The 22,565-nt window shown below is 39.5% G+C and overlaps 1 protein-coding gene across 1 annotated transcript in view; it reads left to right on the top strand.

The window, feature by feature from the left end:
• The window catches only part of XPNPEP1 (X-prolyl aminopeptidase 1), a 111,827-nt gene extending 91,819 nt beyond the window's left edge, over positions 1 to 20,008 (top strand). The window contains exons 21-22 of the mRNA XM_032312462.1: positions 14,361 to 14,462; positions 19,899 to 20,008. Coding sequence (XP_032168353.1) covers positions 14,361 to 14,414 — 54 coding nt within the window. The 3' untranslated portion in view covers positions 14,415 to 14,462; positions 19,899 to 20,008. The remainder of the gene's footprint in view (positions 1 to 14,360; positions 14,463 to 19,898) is intronic.
• The last annotated feature ends 2,557 nt before the right edge of the window (positions 20,009 to 22,565 follow it).

Below are 22,565 nucleotides of genomic sequence, written 5' to 3'. Positions count from 1 at the left end.
TTTCAAATCAAGCTGGACAAGAAGAATCTATGTGAGAAATCACAGCTCATAAACCCATAAACCCAGCAGGCATCTGCTAATCTGTCTTCAAGAATCCAAGTCTCCTGCCTCAAGAGCTCTGCAGAACAACAAAATCCTATTTTATCATGAGTCAAGAAGGGAAAGTTGTTACTTTTTTTTTTTTTTTTTTTTTTTTTTAAAGTAGAGTGTGGAGAGAGGTGGTGAATGGCAAGATAGAGTGATGCTTTGGAACACAATCTACCCTTCAACTGTTGTATTTGCAAACACTGACTGGCTCTACTCTTCAACTTTAGGTGGGAGGTTGGCCTTTGACATCCAGGTCTTCTTCTTAGAAGGTCCAGGGGGAGAGGAAGGCTGCTTGTGGTGCTCCCTCCTTCAACAGGATGCAGGGAAACGCGAGGCATCAGGAAGATCAGAAGAATGGGTGTGGTGCATGGAGGGAGGCAGGGAGAAGAAGCTGCTTGGTTGAGAGTCCCTGGGGCCACGCTCTATTACTAGCTGGTCAGGATGTTTGGCCTTAATCTCCATCCTGTCTTCACATGGACACAGGTGGCAAGTAGAGGGGAGGCTACACCACCTAGAAATAAGGGGAAAAGTCCTTAGGATACATAAAGCCTCTGAATCTCCATCTTAGCACCAGGACTTGTTCTCCTGAAATTTGCTGCAGGCTTGATCACCATCAGGCAAGTATTTACCTCAATGACTCATTTATAGAACTTCAGTTCCACTGTTTAGTTTTTGGATATTTTGTGGATATTTTTAATGGTAGTAAGGGCAGGACCAGAAAGGCACAGTTACTTTCCCTCATTGGGGAGATAGGACCGAGCAAACTCAGCTGCTGGTCATGAGTAGAGCAAATCATTTTCATTGTCATTGAAACTCTTACTGAGAATTAGAACCAAGATGCAGACTTCACACTATGTGTCAAGTGAATGGACACCATTCTCCCTACCTTCCTGTTGGACTAGACTGTAACCTCCCTGAGGGGAGAGGCAATGGCTGTTACTTAGCTCCGTATTTCCATCAATATGCATAGGATAAGAGTGAAGGAATGAATGAAGGTGTGGGTTCTCTTAAACACCACCCACAAAGGCAGATGAGTATGCAGGTCCTGTTTCAGTGGGAGAGTGTTGTAGGAAGGTGGAAACAGGGTGAGAAGGGGTGTGACCTGCCTCATAGAGAAGGACCATGCACCATCACCCAGGGGTTGATTTCTCCAGGAATAGAGGAATGAAGGAATCTGTTTTTACCTCAAAGCCCAGACTGGAGTAAATGGAATTGGGCAGACTCCCCGCCTCTGAGTTCCACCCTGTTGTAGGTCAGAGGAAGAGCCCTGGAAGAGGAGAAAGGGGAACTAAGTTCTGGCTGTGCCCATAGACCCAGTAGGGGCTGGACAAGTCCCTTTCATTTCCTGGGTCGCTCTTTCCATCATCACAGACTTGGTGAGGTGTTGGTTCATTCTCTTCTTCTCTGACATTCCACTGGGTACATCTGGTGGCAGAGAGGAGAGAAGGCCTATGGGTTTGGAGCTGCCATTGCAATCAGTAAAGCTTTTTGACAAGGCCCCTTTAAAAAATTCTGGCAGATTGCTCACTTGACTTCATAGTATATCTGTGTTTGTTTTAATATTTAATAATGTGTGTGCAGGAAACCTTCTAAGTGCACAGAATTATCTTAGAAGCTGAGCCATGTTTGCCTTTGAATCTTCATCTGTCTCCGTGGGCATTACCACCTCATTCCTGATAGTGGGGGATATCAGAGCTACATGACCTGAGGGTCTTTTCTAGCTCCCAAACCTCCTGAGTTTTAAACAGATTTGGAGAAGATTTGGTTCCTCTCCTTTCCCCCAAACAAACCCACATTCCCATTTCTTGTTTCACAATATTCTGATCTGAATGTTGCCCTCTGATGAGAAAGTTAAGGACACAGCAAAATTCTACAGAATTCTTCAGTAAGTCCTTGAATTCAGGAACTTATCCTTCTTTGTTTGATTTATTTCTTCCTGGCCTACTTCTTAATATCCCTGATTTAGATGGAATACATTCAGGAAATAATTCCTTTCTGGATATTTATTCTCTAAAAGCATATGCCATAATCCCCTTAGCACAGATTAGCTAAACTACTTGATTCTTGGTGATAGGAAGATGGAAAACTGCACAGACAATTATTTATTCACTGTTTTCTTCTTCTTTTTCTTTTTTGGTCTTAATTAGTTTTGTAATTGTTAAACCTCTGCTGGCTCCAGTAAATAATTGTTTGCCATTTTAGAAGCATGCCTGTGTTATAGGGGATTACTAGATGTTGACAAGTCCTAAAATTATTTGGCAACAATAACGTATAATGCCTCTGGTGTCCCTGTGTGCAATTTTGCTAGCTTTCCTGGTGCAGCCCTCACAAACTCAGAGTAGGTCTGTTCACTTCTAGGGCCAAAGAGCAAGTCTCCCTTGGTAGCAGCCATTGGGAGAACACATTGGTTATGCTGACAAGGATATTACTTTGTCCTTAAATCAGAAGGCCATCTTCATCCCCTGGGACCAGAAGACAGGAGCTGCCATCCTTCCAAATTTCCTAGCCATTAAAGACCTGACGCCCATTTAAAGGGCTCTCAAGGATGTATCTCAGGCATTGCTTGTGACCGTTGATGTCACTAATGGGAAACTTCCAGCTCAGAACGTGGGCTTATCAGCACCTTCAGCACACTGTCTATTGGGAGATCCATACCTCATGAGAAATGGGAATTAATCTGATGTGGGAAAAAGTATTCTGTCTTTGCATCTGACTCTTCATCTTTTTAAAAAACAACTTTATTAAGATTTAATTTACCTATAATGAAACACACTTATTTTAAGCGTACCATTTAATATTTTGGCCATAGTGTATACCCATGTAACCATCACAATCAAGATACGGAATAGATATCTGATACAGAATCCAGATATTATCCTTCCTAATGCCTTCATGCCCTTTACACTCAATGCCCCACACCCTAGCTCCAGGCCCTGAGGGCTTTCTGTTACTAAAGATTAGTTTTACCTATTCAGGAATGTTAAATGAATGCAACAGTATGGTGTGTATTCTTGTTTCTGGCTTCTTTTGCTTAGCATATGGTTTCTGAGATTCTGCCATGTTTCTCTGCATGTCAGTAGTTCTTTTTGTTTCTGAGCAGTGTTCCATTGCATAAATATACCACAATTGGCTATCCATTTACCTGTCGATGGCCATTTGGGTTGTTTTCAGTTTTTGGCTTCTTGAATAAAATTTCTATGAACAAAAGTCTTTTTGGAGACATACATTTCTTGGATGAGTATCTAGGAATAGAACGGCTGGATCATATGGTAAATATAGATTTAAATTTTTAACAAACACTGAATGGTTTCTAAAGCATGTGTACTGTTTTACATTCCCATGAGCGATGCATGAGAGTACCAGTTTCTCCATATCCTCACCCACACATTGGTATCGTTAGTCTTTTTTTTTTTTTTTAGGATTTTAAAAATTATTATTACATATATATATATTTAATTTGACAGACATCACAAGTAGGCAGAGAGGCAGGCAGAGAGAGAGAGAGGGGAGGAAGCAGGCTCCCTGCTGAGCAGAGAACCTGATGCGGGGCTCAATCCCAGGACCCTGAGATCATGACCTGGGCCGAAGGCAGAGGCTTTAACCCACTGAGCCACCCAGCACCCCTAAAATTATTTTTTTATAAATATTTTATTTATTCATTTGACAGACAGAGATCACAAGTAGGCAGAGAGCTAGGCAGAGAGAGAAGGGGAAGTAGCCTCCCTGCTGAGAAGAGAGCTCAATATGGGGCTTGACCCCAGAACCCTGGGATCATGACCTGAGCTGAAGGCAGAGGCTTAACCCACTGAGCCACCCAGGTGCCCCTAAAATTATTTTTAAATAATCTCTGCAGCCAATGTAGTGCTTGAACTCAGAACCCCGAGATCAAGAGTCACATTCTCTACTGACTGTCAGCCAAGTGTCCCAGTATTGTTAGTCTTCATTTTAGCCATTTTAGTGTATGTGGAGTAGTATCTCATTGTGCTTTTATTTGTATTTTTCTGATAATTAATAATGTTGAGCACCTTTCATGTGCTTTTGGTCATTTACATATCTTCTTCTGTGAAGTGTCTGCTCAAATGCTTGGCCAATTTTGTTATTTGTCTTACTCTTTTGTAAGTTTAAAAAATTCTAGATTTGTCAGAAATATAAAGTGAAAACATTTTATCCTGGTCTGTTTGCAGTTTTGTTTTTAGTGAGTGGAAGTTTTAAATTTTGAATAAGTCTGATTTTACTTTTTCTTAAGTCATTGTCCATCTCAGGGTCATAAAGATCTTTTCTTCTTTATCTGTTTTTTTTCCTAGAAGTTTTAAAATTTAAAATTATCTGCAGAAGTCTATGATCATTTTAAAGTTAATTTTTATATATGGTGTGAGGTACATCAATGTCAGAGTTAAGGTAATTTTTCTCATATTTATGTCTAGTTTTTCCACCAGCACTATTGAAATGGTTATTATTTTTCCCAAGTGAAGAACCTTGACACATTGCCAAAATTCAAGTGACTATAAATGTGTGAGTTGACTATAAATGTGTGAATCTATTTCAGAATTTTCTGTTCAAGAAAATTTGTATGTTTATGTTTATGCCCATACCATACACTTTAATTATTGTCTGGAGTGATGTAGTATAGGCTTCTGTATTTATTTATTTATTTATTTTTAAAATTGTTTAGATTATACCAGTCTTTTGAAATTGCTCTTTATTTTTTTAAATACAAACAAGACTTTCTGGGTTTTAATTGAGATTACATTGAATCAACAGGTTAGTATATCTGTATCTTCCATTTACTTAGAGTTCCTTCAATTTCTCTCAACAACATTTTATGATTTTTATTTTATAGGTCATATATATATATATATATATATATATATATATATTTTTTTTTTTTTTTTTTAAAGATTTTATTTATTTGAGAGAGAGAGAGCATGAAAGGGGCGAGGGGCAGAGGGAGAAGCCGGCTCCCTGATGAGCAGAGGGCCTGATGTGGGACTTGATCCTGGGACTCCAGGATCATGACCTGAGCCGAAGGCAGTTGCTTAACCAACTGAGCCACGCAGGTGCCCCGGTCTTATATATATTTTGATACATTTATCTCCAAGTACTTCAGGATTTTTGATGATACTGTAGGTAGTTTTTTTTTTTTTTTGTATTTCACTTTCCAACTGTTTGTTAACTTGCATATAGACATAAAATTGATTTATGCATGTTGACTTTGTATCCTAGAAACATGTTAAGAGTTGTCAGTTGTGGTAGCTTTTTTTTTTTATGGATTTCTTAGAATTCTCTGCACACATAATTATGTCACCTGGGAGTAAAGACAGTTCTACTTTTTTTCTTAATTGTGTACTTGTTAGTTTTTCTTATTTATTTAGTTTTGTTTCTCACATGAGCTAGGACCTCTAGTACAATGTTGAAGAGTAGTAGTGACAGTGGACATCCTTGTTTTGTTCCCAGGCTTAAGGCATTCAGCCTTTCATCATTCAGTGTGATTCACAGAAACTTTTTAAAAATCAGGTTAAGAATATGCTCTTCTATTGCTATTATTTTAAGAGTTACTATTATGAATAGGTGTTTAATTTGGTAAAACATTTTATGCCTCTAAGCAAGTGATCATCTACATTTTCTTCTCTATTCTGCTAATGTGATAAATTATAATGAATAAATTTTGAATGTTAACCCAACTTTGTATTCCTGGGAAAACACCAACTTGGTAATAATTTATTGGCTTGCCTGTTTATTTATTTATTTATTTATTTATTTTTAAAGATGTATTTATTTGAGAGAGACAGAGAAACAGAGAGAGTAAACATAGGGAGGGCAGAGGGAGAGGAAGAGAGAATCTAAAGCAGATGCCCCTCTGAGAGTGGAGTCTGAGGCAGGGCTCCATCCCATGACCCAGAAATCAAGACCTGAGCCTAAATCAAGAGTTGGAAACTTGGGGCACCTGGGTGGCTCTGTTGCTTAAGCATAGGACTCTTGGTTTCACCTGGGGTCATGATCTCCAGGTCATGGAATCAGGCATGTCTGGCTCATCGTTCAGTAGGGAGTCCGCTTGGGGATCCTCTCTCTCTGCCTCTTCCCCAGCTCATGTTTGCACTCTCTCAAATGGGTAGATAAATATTAAAAAAAAAAAAAAGAGTTGGAAGTTTAATCAACTGAACCATCCAGGCACCACAATTTATTGGCTTTTTTATATATTGCTGGATAAACTTAATTAAAAAATTTTTTTAAAAATCTTTTTTTTTTTAAAGATTTTATTTATTTTTTTGACAGACAGAGATCACAAGTAGGCAGAGAAGCAGGCAGGGAGAGAGAGAGGGGGGGAAGCAGCCTTCCCGCTGAGCAGAGAGCCCGATGCAGGGCTCGATCCCCGGACCCTGGGATCAGGACCTGAGCCGAAGGCAGACACTTTAACCCACTGAGCCACCCAGGTGCCCCTAAAAATCTATTCTTCGCAGGGGATATAGGCCTGTAGTTAGTTTTCTTACAGTATCTTTGTTTCTGGTATCAGAATAAATTGGTCTCATAAAATCATTTTGGAAGTGTTCCTTTCTTCTGTATTTTATGAATTTATTTAATATTATATTAAATTGCTCTTAAATATTTGATGAAGTTTACCATGAAGCCATTTGGAGCTTGAATTTTCTTTATAGTAATGTTTTAAAGAGGAATGCAATTTCTTTAATATATATAGGATTGTTAATGTTTTAATTTCTTGTGATGATTTAGTCTTTCTATGAATTTTGTCTTCCTAGGGATCTGTCCATTTCACCTTAATTGTGGAATTTAATGGAATAAAGTTTCCCACAATATTTCCTTTTTATTCTTTTAATATCTGTAAGATCTGTAGCAATTTCTCCTTTTTCATTCCTGACATCAGTAATTTGTATCTTTTATTTTTTTCCTGCTAAACCGAGAAGTTTTGTCAACTGCAGTGAGCTTTTCAATGAGTTTTGTTTATACTGTATTTCTCTGTTCCTTGGCTTTTTTCTGTGCATTGGTTTCTGCTTATCTTCATTTTTTTCTTAATTTTATTCAGTTTGGAGTTAATTTTCTTCACTTTTTCCACCTTCCTAAGATGGTGACTTACACTCTTGATTTTTATACCTTTCTTCTTTTTTAATGTGAACATTCAAAGTTATAACTTTTCCTGCAGCCACTTCTTCAGTTGCATCATACATATTTTGATATGTTTTAATTTTCATTCAATTCAACACTTTTCTCATTTCTTTTGTGATTTTTTCCTTTGATGTATTGGTTAATTAGAAGTATGTTGTTATATTTTTAAATATTTAGAGATTTTCAAGTTATCTTTTTGTTTATTTCTAATTTAATTATATTTTGGTCAGAGAACATAGTCTAATTTCAGTCTTTTAAAATTTATTGAGTCTTATTTTATGGTTTACCATCTGGTCTATTGTGGTGAAGTGTTACATGAGAAATTGCAAACAATGTGCATTTTGCTGATTTCAGTGTGATGTTCTATAAATATCTATTAAGTCAAGTTGGCTGTAGAACAGAATAAGAGATTGGATAAGTCATAGATATTCTTCTATGGCCAGAAGCAAAATCTCCTTCATTTACATTTGACTGTACATGTTATAATTAAGTTAATTTGGAACAGGTCCTCAAAGCAAGCTTGAATCAAATGTAACACAAATCTAATTTTAGAGATTGTTCCTGATCCAATGCTTCCCTCATTCCTTGCTAAAAGGACTAGTTTCTTGGTATCAACATAATTTTTTGTTCTTGGCCACTGAAAGTAAGTGAAACAAGAAGTCCAAATTACTTACCTCTGGCTCTGATACTATAGAACCGTATATTTAAAAATGGCCGGAGAAAAACTTATAACTTTTAGATAATATTATAATTTGTATAGTTTAATTTTATTCATGGTCATAATTCAGAAATTATTATATGATAAATAAATTAAAAATTATGGCCAAGATAAGTTATTTCTTACCTTTACATGTAGTCTAGAACCCCATTAAAACTAACTCTACTAGGTATAAGCTTCCAGTTAGAAAATAAGTAAGTTTTGGTATATAATATAAACCATGGTGACTATAGTCAATAACATTGTAGTGCATGTTTGAAAGTTGCCAAGGGAGTAAATCTTAAAAGTTCTCATCTGAAGAAAGGAAAATTTTGGGATCTCTGGGTGACTCAGTTGGTTAAGTGTCTGTCTTCGGTTCAGGTCATAATCTCAGGGTCCTGGGATTGAGCCTTTGTGCCCAGGTCCCTGCTCAGTCTGCTCAGTCTGCTTCTCCACCTCCCTCTCTCTCTCTCTCTCCTTCTGCCTCCTCTTGTGCTCTCTGCTCTCTCTAAAATAAATAAAATCCTAAAAAAGTAAAGTATGTAAACCTGGCAATTCACAGACCTGTACTCCTGGAGCCAATAATACATTATATATTAATTAAAAAGAAAAAAATTTTAAAAATCCTAAAAAAAAAAGAAGAAAGGAAAATTTTGTAACATTTTATGGTGATGGATGGTTAATAGACCTATCATGGTGATCCTTTCACAGGTATACAAGTACTCATTATGTTGTACTCCTGAAACTAATATAATGTTATAGGTTAATCATACACCAGTAAAAAATTATTAACATCCATCTCTAGAATCTGTAAATTAAATCTGATCTGTGATTGAGTTTATTGACCAAGTAGAATATATTCTGCATTAAATGATCATAGTTGTAATGGTGTCTGAGAAAAAGGAAGGAAGAAGAGAAGTCAGAGAGAGGAAATAAATTCAGTCTTTTTAAAAAAATTTGAACTTTTTTTTGCTTATGTTTAACTACTCCAAATTACACATGCTTGTTTAAAGCAAAAATAGTAACAATATTTTGTGAGTTTATAGCACACATAAACTTAAAATATAGGACAATGATAGCATAAAGGTCATAGGGAACAACTGGAAACAAGAGGGAGTAATTGGAAACTTTAAAGAGATCCGTAACAAGTCTAGTTCAGCTGTTTCCTCCTTCTACTTTTATTTTGAATCCTGTGTTGTGTGCATTTTACCACAATAAAAAATTGGGTAAAAGAAGATAGGTTATTTTGAAGACTGAAGAAGTTAGATGTGGATAAACATAAATCTGCCAAATCTTATATCATCTTAAAGTATTTGAAGGGGGAACAGAATTTTTATTGTTGTTTTGTGGTTGCACTGACGTTTTAAATGATTTTATTCAGTGTTTCCAAAGGGCTATTTTGTCAAAGACTCAACATTCAGTCTTTCTTGAAGAGGGAGCAGAAAACAATGACGGTGACCAGTTGCAGGCAGATGTCCCGTGTAAGTTCTGAGATGATGGCTTACATAAGCTTTACAAAATTAAAATCTTTATTAAAATTTTTTCTGTATATATACCTATATACAGTATATACATATATACAGAAAAGCACTCTTAAGTGCCAGATCAACGATCTTCACACCCAGGAATGTCTGTGTAACCATACCCAGATCTAGAGCACAGCCGGCTGCCTAGTTGGACATCCTGAATACCTTGTAGGTATCATTCCTTGAAGAGAAAGCACTATCCTGACTTCTAACTGCATAAATTTATTTTGTCTATTTTTGTTCTTTATATTAAGAGAAGCGTTATAGTTTGCACTCTGTTGTGTTTGGTTTCTTTTCCTTAATGTTATATTCCTGTGGAAATTGACTAAAGTACATGACTTTAGAGAGTTCATTCTCATTGTGTATAGATAATGGAGTATTATCTATTCTGATGTTGATGGGAATTTGGATGGTGCAAATAAATTTAACATTAAAAATGTTTTATTGAACCTTTTAAATTATGGGTTTAAAAATTCACATTATACCGAATACTGTGTATATATTAAATGTTTTTTGGAAAGGTTTTGGGGAAATATATCAAATTCTAACCCTTAATTCTGCCTTCAATTATTATTATTATTTGCCTTTAGTTATTTTTAATTGTTTCTTCTATCTGTACTTTCCAAATTTCTCTAGTTAACAGCTATTTGTTCAGTACTTAAAACAAACAAACAACCTCATGAAATTAAAGACTTAAGCTTTGCCAAATTAATCTGGCTATAAATTATTGATACTACTAATATTTGATGACTCACCAAGCCAAGCCTGTAGTACAGAACAAAACCAACTTTTTGAGTTGATGAAAGTCAGTGAACAAAGGACTTCTGTGCTGGCCCATGTAGCTAAAAGTTTACTGATCATTCTGAGTTAGTTTGCTGAAGAAAAGTAGATCATTAGTCAAATTCTCCAGTCTACTTATTATGAAAGGAAAATCTGTTCTTAAGTTGTCATAACATAGCATATGGAGAAAAAGCAAAGATACACCAAACAGCAGATCAAAGCTGAGATTCTGGTAAAATACCAGCAGCAGCTCTGGCTCTCTGGGTGCCCTTATCATGGAGTTGCTTCTCTTTAAGAAATGGTACCGAATATTTACAGGACTTAATTCCCCAAGCCATCTTTTTTTTTTCTTTTTCTTTTTTTTTTTTTTTAGTGACAGATCAGAATATATTCCTTTTCCTCGTATCTCTCTTCATAAATGCCATTTCTCCAACTTCTCTTCACTCTTAGATTGTTTATTAACTTTACTCTGCAGTATGGAAGCTGTGTCTACACATCAGACAGAGACAACATACACTACTTCTTTTGAACCTTCTTTTCTTACAATCACACAGGTCCTGTCAAGTCTATTCCAATAATCTCCAGCTGTCTTCCAAAAACACCAAGTCTTCTTTGGAGGAAATTTTCTACAGTCTAATATATTTGAGAGACACCAGGTTAAAACAATTTGATCAGGTTTCTTTTTTGTAATGTTTCTAGAGTCTTAAGTGAATGTGTGATATTTCTGGTGGCTGAGGATTTATTATGAAGCATTTCCTAATGTATGTGGCTAAGGAGACACTGTGTGTGTATTTATGTGTGTGTATATGTGAAAAGCACATTAGCATAACATGGAAGTGGGGATTCTAAGAACGTCATTTTTACATGTTGATTTGAGCCACAGAACTCTAAAGCCTACAAGGGTTGGATAGTAACTACAGTTGAGTAGGGTCTGGGATGGGGTGGGGTGTGTAGGGTCTTTCTGAATTGGGCAGACACTTCTCAGTTCCAGCTGATTGTTGCAATGCTGGAGTGTAGCTTCAGGAGTTTTGGATGTGTCAGGTGAAGAGAGAAATCTAGATTTTTATATAAAATGTCTTAAATTTGATATAAATGCCTAATGCCTTGAAATGTTGGGAAATAATTAAGAATGTTTTTAAAAACACTGCATGGATCACATAAAACATGCTCCCCGAGTAGATTCACCCTATGTGCAGATGACTTGCAAGCTCTGAAAAGGCCATGCATCCATCACTTACCACCCCGTGCTTTGTGCTATCTGATATATTTCAGTTTTCCATGTGCAATATTTAAATTGTGCATTATACTTCATGGGTTTTCATGTATGTAATAATAACAATATTAATTCATTCACCGAATAATATCAGATATGGTATTAAGGACTCAAACCTAAGGTAATTAGCTGAATCTTTGCCATATGAAGACATGTATTAATGACATTATAAGGTGATGAAATACAGATAGTATAGAGATTAAGTGTATCATTAGAGTCAAAAGAAAGTGGTAGTAAGTGGGTGGGCTTGACAAGTCCATGTGCTTTACCATTAATTCTATGTTCATATCTCTTGTCTTCAAGTGGGGAATTCATAATAGATAGAATGTAAATTCTTTGAGAATGAGAACCACATCCACTTCTGTTGGACAGCTGACTATTTATAGGAAGAGATCCATACAGCTAAACACATCATTGGTTCTCAAAAACCACTGTCTTAGTAGATTTTTAATGTATTACTGAAGTAGTGTGGAGTGCTAAAAAAAAAAAAAATCACTTGATTTCAAGTCAGGAAATTTGATCTTGATATATAGCTTGTCACCTACTGGACTTTTTCCCAAAGTGCTGTAGACCTTAATCCATAAAATAAGTGTGTTGGACTAGAAACTCAATGGGTTCTTTCTAGCCTAAAAAAATCTATAACTCTGATTGATCTGTGCTGTTGTGGAGATTAACCTGGGAAACTAGACTTTTGGTCTCAGTTGGCCAGTGGCAGTATATTAGGACAATTCCAGTTGCAAGTAACAGAACCTCCCTCCACCCCAACCCACCAATTGTCTTAAGTTAAAAGGAAGTGTACTGGCTGTGAACTGAAAAGTCTAGGGCTCTCATTAGCTTCAGGCGCAGCTTGGAACAGGGACCCCTCTTCCTCCATCTCTCTGCTCCCTGCTGTGCTCCTCCAAGCTGGTTTCATTCTTATGCTCCTCAGGGTCACACTGTCTCCAAACATTTTATCATTTCAGCTTTACCACCAGCGAGGAAGAGAGCTTTGTCTCCTTCTCCTCCCTCTTCCAAACAGACAAATGTTTAGGGTCAGGGTCTCATTAGATGAGATAAGGTTGAATTCCTATCTTTGAAACAATCACTATAGTTAGGAACATAAGATATGTTGATAAGATCAACCAGTGGTTCTACATTCTGGCTTCACAGTAGGGTGACCTAGAGTTGCTAAAAAATATTTATGTTGTTTCCATACCCTAGAATTATGACTGAGTAACTAGGGATAAAATGCAAGCATTAGCATTTTCTAAAACCTCTCCAGATAATTTCACTGTGCACCCAGGTTTGAGAACCAGTGACTTAGACTTTTCAGTATCCACCCCTGACAGGGTGATTACACTTGATCTTAGCCAAAAGGCCGAGAAGTGATCCACCCCTGACAGGGTGATTGAAGCCAACCATAGTCAAAACCCATAGACTGAGAGTATAGAAGGGGTGATGTACCAAAGGGAATTTAGACAACTATTTTACCTAAAGAAAGGTGAAGTAATTCTGGATGGTAAGAAACAATGGATGCCCTCTAATTGCAAGTGAACACAATTTGATTCATCTTTTTTTCCTTGTTTGTCTTCATATTTTGTCCTAAGTAAGTAATAGCTGAGATGCTCATAGGCTTCTAAGATCTCATGAGTCAGCCTTTCATCTAATAGCATGAGGGTCTGAACCTCAAACCCTATTGGGTTTCCATTAGGGAGTCATGTTTTCCTTTCTCTCAAAAAGTGACAGTCCTACCAGGTCATCAGAGCCTTCTCCTACAGATATCTACAGGTATCCTACAGATACCTCTGCCTGAGAATTCCATCCCTAGAATTCATACCGTTTCCATTTTCTCTTGAAATATAGTATTTGTTATGGTCAGCCAGCCTAATGTCCCTAAGGAAAATGCATTCCCAGCTTCATGAAAATAGAAGACATTAACTCCAGGATTCATAAGCCAGCCCTATTCCCAGGCAGTTAAGAATATGAAAGAAACATAAATCACCAAGAAAAATAAGAGGAACCTAAAATACTCCCCAGAGCCCTGACTTCATATTCCAGGAGGCAGGGACTCTTGCCAGAAAGGCCCATGCTGACCAGACTCAAAGTCTCAGAAGTTCTGCAGTGATGCTGATGAGTGTGAATTGGGATGGTCCTCAGTCCTTTCAGCATCCCAGCCAACTCCTGCACAGCCCTGAAAGCTGCAGGTCTTAGACCATGCTTCAGTCTGGCCTGCCAGGTAGCCGCCATCTTGAATTATTCCTGTCTTTGCATTGTCATCTCTTTGCCCTGCTGTCTACAAGAATCTTCAGGGAAAGAGGGATGTGATTAGGAAGAAAAAAGGAACTTCTTTTTGCTAGGCACTGTGTCAGATGCTTTATATATCCTCATGGCATTCCAAGGAAGTGGGTATTATTACTGTCCTCAGAGGGTGAGATGACTTAATTGTTCTCAAATCATATGCCTGGTACACTCCTGGGTTTAGATTTGGTCCCAGGTTTTCCTGATATATCAGGATCTTCAACATGTTATCTTTTCTGGGTATACATGTTTCCTCTCAGTAGGCTCACCAGAGTTGCTAAGAGCCTGGCATTGTTTCTTGCACATGGTGGAGTCCCTGAACCTCATCTAGTTCCTGGCCCAGAGTGACAGCTTAGGACAGCTGTGTTAAACAAAAGATATGCGCTAGTGTGTGGGGAAGATATTCTTGACTCGGAAAGGAGGTTTCAGCTTCCCCATAAATTACACTTAACTCTTTCAGTTCATTGACCAGTTTTGTTGTGCCCGTATTCCTTTTGGCAAGAGAGGCACGCCTAAGCGCCCCTCCATACTTACTCTCAGAGCAAGAAGGTGGTGAGGATCTTTCCAGATCTGTACAATCACTTCTTTTGTCTTTTCCCAGACTGCCTGTGAAAGAATGTCATCATACCACATGGAAAAGGGAGCCTTGCCATAGTCACTCCAGACCAGGGACGTTTGCACCTGTAGAAACCCAAGGAAGAAGGTATAGAGGGTGCTCAAACATATTTGGTATCTTATAGTACTAGAGGATAAGTTACAGCAAAGTTAATTTGGTTCATCTCCCTCATTTATTACCTCTCCAAATCATAAAAGCACCAACTACTGTGTACTCAATTAACTAGTTTTCCCTCCAGTTTTCCTGGTGTACAATTGACAAAGTCACAAGATATTTAAAGCATATAACATGACGATTTGACATACACATTGTTAAAGTTTTCCCTCATTGAGTTAATTAGCAGATCATATCTCCCATGCTTACCTTTCCTTTTTTCTTTGTTTAATTTTTAAAATTTTATTATTATTCTTTTAGAGATAGAGACAGAGACAGAGAGCATGCGTGAGTGGGGGTGGGGTGGGGGAGAAGAAGGGGCAGAGGGCAAGGGAGAGAGGGAATTCTAAGCTTGGTCCAGTGGAGTCGCTCAACTTCACAACCCTGAGATCATTTCCCCGGCTGAGATGAAGCGTCGGATGCTTAACTGACTGAGCCATCCAGGTACCCTCCCTTTTTCTTTTTCTCTTGAGAAAACATTTAAGCTCTGCTCTCTTGGCACATTTCAATGGCACGGTACAGTGTTATCAACTACTCTCCCCATGTTATACACCAGATCCTCAGACCTTATTTATCTTCTAACAGACAGTTTGCACCTTTTACTGGTGTCTCCCTATTTCTTTCAACCCCTTGCTCCTGGCACTTATTCTCTACTTTGTTTCCTTCATTCATTAAGTTCTAAGAGATCCCAAGCGGTGTTTGTCTTTCCCTGCTCTATTGACCAGTTTGGATAGAGGACAGACACCTCTTCCTACTTCTTGTTGGCAGACTAGAAATCAAGGCTGTGGGGTATGTCTAAACCACTTAACTATTCAACCCGAAGAGACAAAAATTAAACATGAAAGTTAAGAAAGACTCTTGCAAGAATCCTACACTTGGTCCTGATCCTCTGATCCCTTGGTGACCACTGATCATTGTCCCTGCTCGGCACTGGAGAATTGAAGCACACTGGCAGGGAGGGAAGACTACGGGGAAAATACTTTCATCAGAAACTGGGTTGGTGTGGTCCATTACAGGAAGCTCAGGTTACTCTCAGGCACTGTGGTTGTGGACCCTTAGGTTTGCCTCTTGCAAGATTAAATAATATTCACATATTATAAGACTTAGTAGCTAGGGGACTGTGAGATCCTTTTGGTTCACCTATAAATTGGGTTTTATGTATTAAATAAGTTCAGAAACCAGTATGCGCTCAAATGTAACCTAATTAGGATGCTGACACCTAGAAGAGAATCAACTGGTGATAAGTATGAGATATAGAACCTCATCATAAAGATCATAAAAATTGGTAAAATAATAATGGCTAAATGAAAGTACTAAAAGTTAATGAAAATTGATAAAATAATATGGCTAAAAGAAAGTACTTACTGACACTGATCAGAACTTTTGGCCTGTACCCTGCCAGTGTTTTGCGTATCATAAGGTGACTCCCAGTGAGTCCTGTTCTATATTTCCTTTCCCTGTGTGTGTGTGTGTGTGTGTGTGTGTGTGTGTAGGACTGGTGATTCGCTTTTAGCCAATAGAATATGACAGAAATGAAGTAACTTTTGAAGATGCAATTAACATCCCGAATCAGTTGATTTTGAGTTAATCAAAAGGGAGATTATTCTGGGTGGGCCTGACTCAATGAGGGGAAATCCCTTAAAACAGAAACTGGGGTCTCTCTCTGCCATCAGAGACTCTCTCCTGCTTGTCTTGAAGAAGCCAGCCACTGTGAGTTCTACAATCACAAGCAAATGTAATCTGCTAACAACCAGAAGGAACCTGAGCGGATCTTTCCCGGTGTGGTTGGCATTTTGACAGCAGTCTCGTGAGACCCTGAGTAAGGGGCCCAGTTAAGCCATTCCCAGATTCCTGCCCCGCAGAAACTGTGAGATAATGACTGGGGGTCGTTTAAGCCTCTAGTCGATGTAGTTTGTTACACAGCAAAGTTGGGGTTTTGGAGACAGATCCAGGCTTGTCTTGGTCTGCAGCTTGCCATCTTGGTGTCGTTCGTTGAGAAAATGACTCCCTCCTTTGAGCTTCATGTCCCTCACTTGGAAGATGGACTAAATACTACTCAAAGTGAAGCTCGAAACAGTGGGTATTTGTGAAAGTGCTTATAAAGTACAGGTGCTCTATGTACGAGGTGCTATCAAATTATCACGTCATGGTAGATTTTCCATTGGAATTTTGGGTAAAGTCAAAGGCTACGTTTATCTGAGCATGTACTATAGAAAACCACAACTAGGGTGCTAGATGGTAAGGACCTTGATCTGCCCCTGTATGGTAATGCTCATAAGTCCCATGTTTTGATTTTGAAAAAATGATTGCAAAGCTCTGCAAGGCTGTACACAAAAAAATAACAAATGGAACTCAGAGCAATCACCATAAACATAAATGGGAAAACGGGTGCTATTTGGGGGATAAAACTTTACTTGTTGATGGGCAAAAATTATGTGCAGACACTGTAGGAAGCTATGTATAACACAGCAGTTTTTACCCAAAAATGTTAGCGGTATTTACCATCCTGATTTCAGAGAATTCCTTTGATCACAGAGTCAGGAGCAGGCCTAGAACGAAAGCCCCATATTGATTTGCTCCCATGGGACCAGGGCGTTTCCTGATAGTTAAAGAAGGGATTCTTTAATATTCCCCTCCCTAGCTTTTATTCTAGTTTCTGATGAATTTGGCCACAGGAAAGCAATGAATCTCACTGTCTTTGGGTAAGAGTTAAAGAATTCAGCCTACAGAAAAAGTAAGAGAAGGAGAGAGAAGTCCTTTTAGGATCATTTTCTTCATTCCAATAGGGCTGAGCCTGGGGCCTTCCTGCTGGCACATTCTTGGAGACTTTATCCAGTTGATTTTTAAATAACTTGGGTGATTGTCCTCTTATTTCTCTTTTTCTCCTCATTCTACCATGTCATTGACAGACTCTTAGGAAATTCTTCTTGACATAATATTATTGTGTACAATTTCTTCATACATTCCCTTTACTCAATTTCTTTCCATAAAGAAATCTATAAGAATTTAAAAAAGAAAGAGAGAGAAAAAAATTTGGTGAGGCGATGGACTGGGTAGGTAGGTGAGGCGAAGTTGCTGGCTGATAGGAGAGGGGAGAGCTAGACGGGATTGTGCCAGGAAATGATGACAGTTAGACCAGTTGGGGAAAAAATGGCCCCTGGAAAGGATCTGAGGAGGCAGAAGTGGCTCAGAATCAACAATAAATTTCCTTCTTAATACTGAGCTCTCTCAGGTCGCCTGGGTGGCTCAGTTGGTTAAGTGCCCGGCTCTTGATTTCAGGTCAGGATCTCAAGGTCATGAGATGGAGCCCTATCCTATGTTGGGCTCTATTGCTCAGCAGGGAGTCGGCTTGAGATTCTGTCTCTACCTCTCCCTCACCCTCTGCCCCTCTCCCTGCACAAGTTCTCCCTCTAAAATAAATAAATAAATCTTTAAAAAAAGATTGAACTCTCTCTAAACTGAAGTTGCCTCAACATGTTGATTTCAGTAATCTGTATGGATTTGGTCAAATTTTAGGCTGGTAACTTCAAATCGATATATATATATTTTTTAAAGATTTTATTTATTTATTTGACAGAGAGAAATCACAAGTAGATGGAGAGGCAGGCAGAGAGAGAGAGAGGGAAGCAGGCTCCCTGCTGAGCAGAGAGCCCGATGTGGGACTCGATCCCAGGACCCTGAGATCATGACCTGAGCCGAAGGCAGCGGCTCAACCCACTGAGCCACCCAGGCGCCCCTTCAAATCGATATTTAATCCATTTCAAAACTCCGTGACTATTCTTGTTAACCTGCATAAACCCAAGTTTTTAACACCCGTCTTGGGGGGACTGGGAGTGAGGGTGAGGAAGAGAGCACTACTCTTCTTCATGTCATGACTTAGATGCTGTTTATCCTTCTACAGACCCAATCCACCTTCTTCTCCCTCACTCACACTCCCACGCTGCTTTATTTTTGAACTTTGGTTTCAGAGTCGTCGATTCTTAAGTGAACACAAGAGGGCAGACATGTAGCACACAAGAGGTCTCTGCTGTCCCCCAGAAAACAAAACCAGACTCATTCGCCATGCTCCGTCCTGTCAGGACAGTTAAGAGTTAAGGATTCCAGAGAGACAGTGAGAGGATAAAGGCCTCACAGGACATTCTGAGTTTGTAAAAAGAAATACACAACTTGGAGGAGTATTCAAAGAACTATTTTTTCCTGTCAGCCAAAGGTAAGAATGATATAAACATTCACATCTTGCTCCATGTTTTATAGTTATCGGGCCACAAATCCACACCCAGTGACTAGCCATTGTTCTTGGAATAAAATCAGAATTGTCCATGTGAGCTGCAGGACCGTGCCCGATCTGGTCCTTGTTTGTCTTTCCAGCCTTGTGACTAGCCAGTGTTGCCTGCGTCCTAGCCTCAGTGACCACTGTCCATTGCCTCAAATGTGTCACCCTTTCTGGGCTAATGGGCCTCCAGATGCTGCCAACACCTCAGCCCCTTTCTGTCTCTGATTAATCCGTCTTCACCTCTTCTACCATCACTTAATCACCCCATCCTGAGGGAAAGCTTCTCTGACCACCACCCCTTCCAGAGCTTGGGTCTCTGCCATGAATGCTCCCAGAACTTTGCCTCCAGAGCCGTTCTAATTAAACACATAATCACGCGGTACACATGTAAGTGTGTCCACTCCACTGGACTGTAAGCTCCATGACAGAGACCTAGGGCCTGCTCGTATCTCAAGGACCCTGGAAACATACTCTTTTCTGTAGGGAAAATGCCTGTGGGTTATATATAGCCCATCCTCAGAGACACACTGTCTACAGCAAGCTGTGACCCATCGGGGAATGGCCAGAGAATAACCACCACCATCCAGACACCTGGAGGTGGTTATTCAAAGGGATTAGAAAGATTAACGCCGACTATTTAAACTGAGTTGAAGAACGCTTTTCCAGTTGGAAACGACTTTGCTGACAGTTTAAGTCATCCAAGCAATGCTCTAAGGGTCTCACAAGTACTTTCTGGGGGTTCCCATGTTTATGAAACTCGTGCTCAGAAGCACACCCCCCTCCATGTACCTTGAACACCCGTACAAAGTAATTACCCATCTCGTTAGTATTTTCCTTCCTCGCCTGTTGTACTTTCCCTGACACACACACATGCACTCACACACACACACACACACACACACGCACACTTTTTTTTTTTTTTTTCTGATTTAACTTGTTAACTCACTGAGAAGGGAATACATCTGTTTCTTCACAGCAGCCAGTGCACTGTTAAATAATGCTTACAATAATACTTAAGAGTAACAACTACAGCATATGTCTTGGGAAAATTAGGAGGCGCTTAGAGAACCTTTTTATTTTCCTCATATTGTGGATAGCTCACTGGGATATTTAAGTCCGAGTTAAATGTGGATGAGAAGAGTGAAGAGATGCACTGGTATGATGTAGATAAGCACACATCACTGACCCCGATACTCCAGAAGCGTATCCTTCGAAGACACGAATGGAGGGAATGGGTGAGTAGAAAGCCCAGTGCTTGCAGGAGTCACTGAAGCACAGGATATTTTGTTGGTCATCTTGGGGGGTGGGGTGGGGAGGGGCGGAGACTATTGCAGGGGCATTGTTAGGGAAAGGGATCCTGAAGAATTGAAGAACATGGAGTGAGTCGTGTTCTCTGAGAGAAAGATGGGGCTGGGGGTGCAGGCGTTGGGGGTATTGAAGGGGGTGGGGGGTGGGCTTGAGGCATGTACAAACAGAACTGTGATACCAGCAGCAGTGAATGGTGTTAGGATTGAGTTGGTGAGGAGCTTCCTATATAACCTCTGCTGCTGGCTGGGGACACAGGAGGTGACACAGAAGCAGGAGCTCATGTTCCTCACTTTTCTGTAAGTCTTGAGTAGGAGCACAAAGAGGTCAGTAGTAGATGATACTAGTTTGGCCCAAAGCGAACTCTCAAGGTTACGACCCACGAGCCCGCGAGGAGGGGAGCAGGAAGTGGGAGAGAGTCAGGACCTTCCCTCCTAAGTCGAGCCCTCATTCACCTCCACCCCCTGAGGTCTCTTCTTAGCTGGACCCCCTCCGCTGTCGCTGCTGTTCGGCCCACCTAGCACTGCGGTTTGCTGTTTCAGGCCGTCAGCACTGTTAGCGTGGGGCTGCTTGGGCTCTCCGGTTCGATCAAGGAGACCATGGCCCATCTTCAGGCACTGTTTCAGCCACTCCAGTGCCTGATTGCTGAACAAATCTGACATTTGGAAACAGTCTTACTCTGCATCCAAATCACCCAGGTAGTAACCTTTCGGTCCACCTTACCGATCTCTCCTGATATCATTTGGTTTTCATGTTGACCTCTTCACGGAGCGGCTCTCTTGTCAGGCCTGGCTGCTTGTTGCAGACATCCTGTGGTGGAACATCAAAGAAATCATAGCATGCCTCTCTTGGAATGAATGACAACAGAGGAGTTTCTTTTCCTTTCTCTTCTCTCGATGCTGCAGTTGTTTGAGCGAACACTAGTTACTGGTGTTGAAGGTGGCCAGCTTCATTCCCCACTGTGTGCTTTAATTAGCCTCCTTTCTGGGTCATAGTTTTGACTTCCTGTTGGGTGTTCCTGGATACAGGACCGTGTGGGTGGTCTGGGAGGGCTCTGGTGTTTCCTTACTGATTTCTGCAAAGATTATTGTTTTTAAAAAGATGTTTGAGATCCACGGAATTGTTTTGCTCTTGCTCCTCTGTGAAATATATCCATGATTATGCCTGTTCCATTATTCTCTGATTTAAAAAGTTAGGTGCATAATCTAGAGGCAGGATTGAGTGGGAAGAAAAATCAGTTTCTATCCCATTTTTTTTTTTTAAGTTAAAATTTAGCAGGAAGCTAACCAAGGGAAAATTGTGGTATCTTCGATGTCAGCTGCTAGGTCAGATAACAGGATAGAAGATGAACTGGAACAGAGTTGAATCTGTGCTTTGCTACTACCTCACCAAATGACCTTGAACAGGTGATCTCAGCCTTTGTGATCACGTTTTTTTTCACCTATAAAATGAAAACATTACATTAAATGGACCAATTCTAAGACCCCTTTTGGTTCTAACATTCTAGGGGGATATGGGACACAAACATCAGAGACTTATAGAGAAATGAAAGTGTTCTAGTCCAATGGGGGATCTGGACATGACTAATACAGGATCATGAAAAACTAGAAAGTCACAAGGTGATGTCCTTCATTTTCCCCGGTGGAAAGAAGTCTCACCCAGGAGGTATCTGTGTGCAAGATTATTACACAAGGCAAGTAGAAAAGAAAACATCAGGGGAGACAAAAAGGTACTTATTCTATATAATAAGCACAAGTTATTTTATTAAAGTTTTCACAACTCTGTAAGGTAGACATTGTCACCTCCACTAGACAGATAAGAAAACAGAGACCTAGAAAGGTTGAGTTTGCTTTAGATTAAAAGATACACAACAAGTAAGTTGTATTTTCAGAATCAAATCCAAATCTTTCTGATTCCAAAGTCTCTACTCCAATACTCCATTTAAAATAAGAAAAGACACTATAAAACAACATGAACAAATGCCACCTTCCCAAGCTTGGATTTATTGCAAACATTAATGGAAGTGATTCTACAAATCACTCAGGATTCTGAGTGATGGGCAAGAGGAGAGAAATGTTGCTTCATTTTTGTAGTAGGGAAGATTCCTTTTTTTAAAAAATTTTATTTATTTATTTGAGAGAGAGAGAGAGAGTGAGAACATGAGCAGGGCAGAGAGAGAGAGAGAGAAGCAGACTCCTTGGTGAGCAAGAAGCCTGATGTGGGCCTTGATTCTAGGACCCTGGGATCATGACCTGAGCCAAAGGCGGATGCTTAACCATCTAAGCCACACAGGCAACCCTGTAGTAAGGAAGATTTCTAAAGGAGGTGGTCTTTTGAGAAGTTTTTCCAAGTCTCCATCATGCATTCATCTCATTATTGATGAAGGACATGACTTTCCAGCGGGATCATATCATCAACATCATCATATCATCAACATCAACATGGGATCATATCATCAA

Source organism: Mustela erminea, chromosome 14 (assembly GCF_009829155.1).
Source record: "Mustela erminea isolate mMusErm1 chromosome 14, mMusErm1.Pri, whole genome shotgun sequence".
Lineage (NCBI taxonomy): Eukaryota > Metazoa > Chordata > Mammalia > Carnivora > Mustelidae > Mustela > Mustela erminea.
Note: the sequence above shows the minus strand (reverse complement) of the source record. Positions and strands in the feature narration are given on the sequence as shown.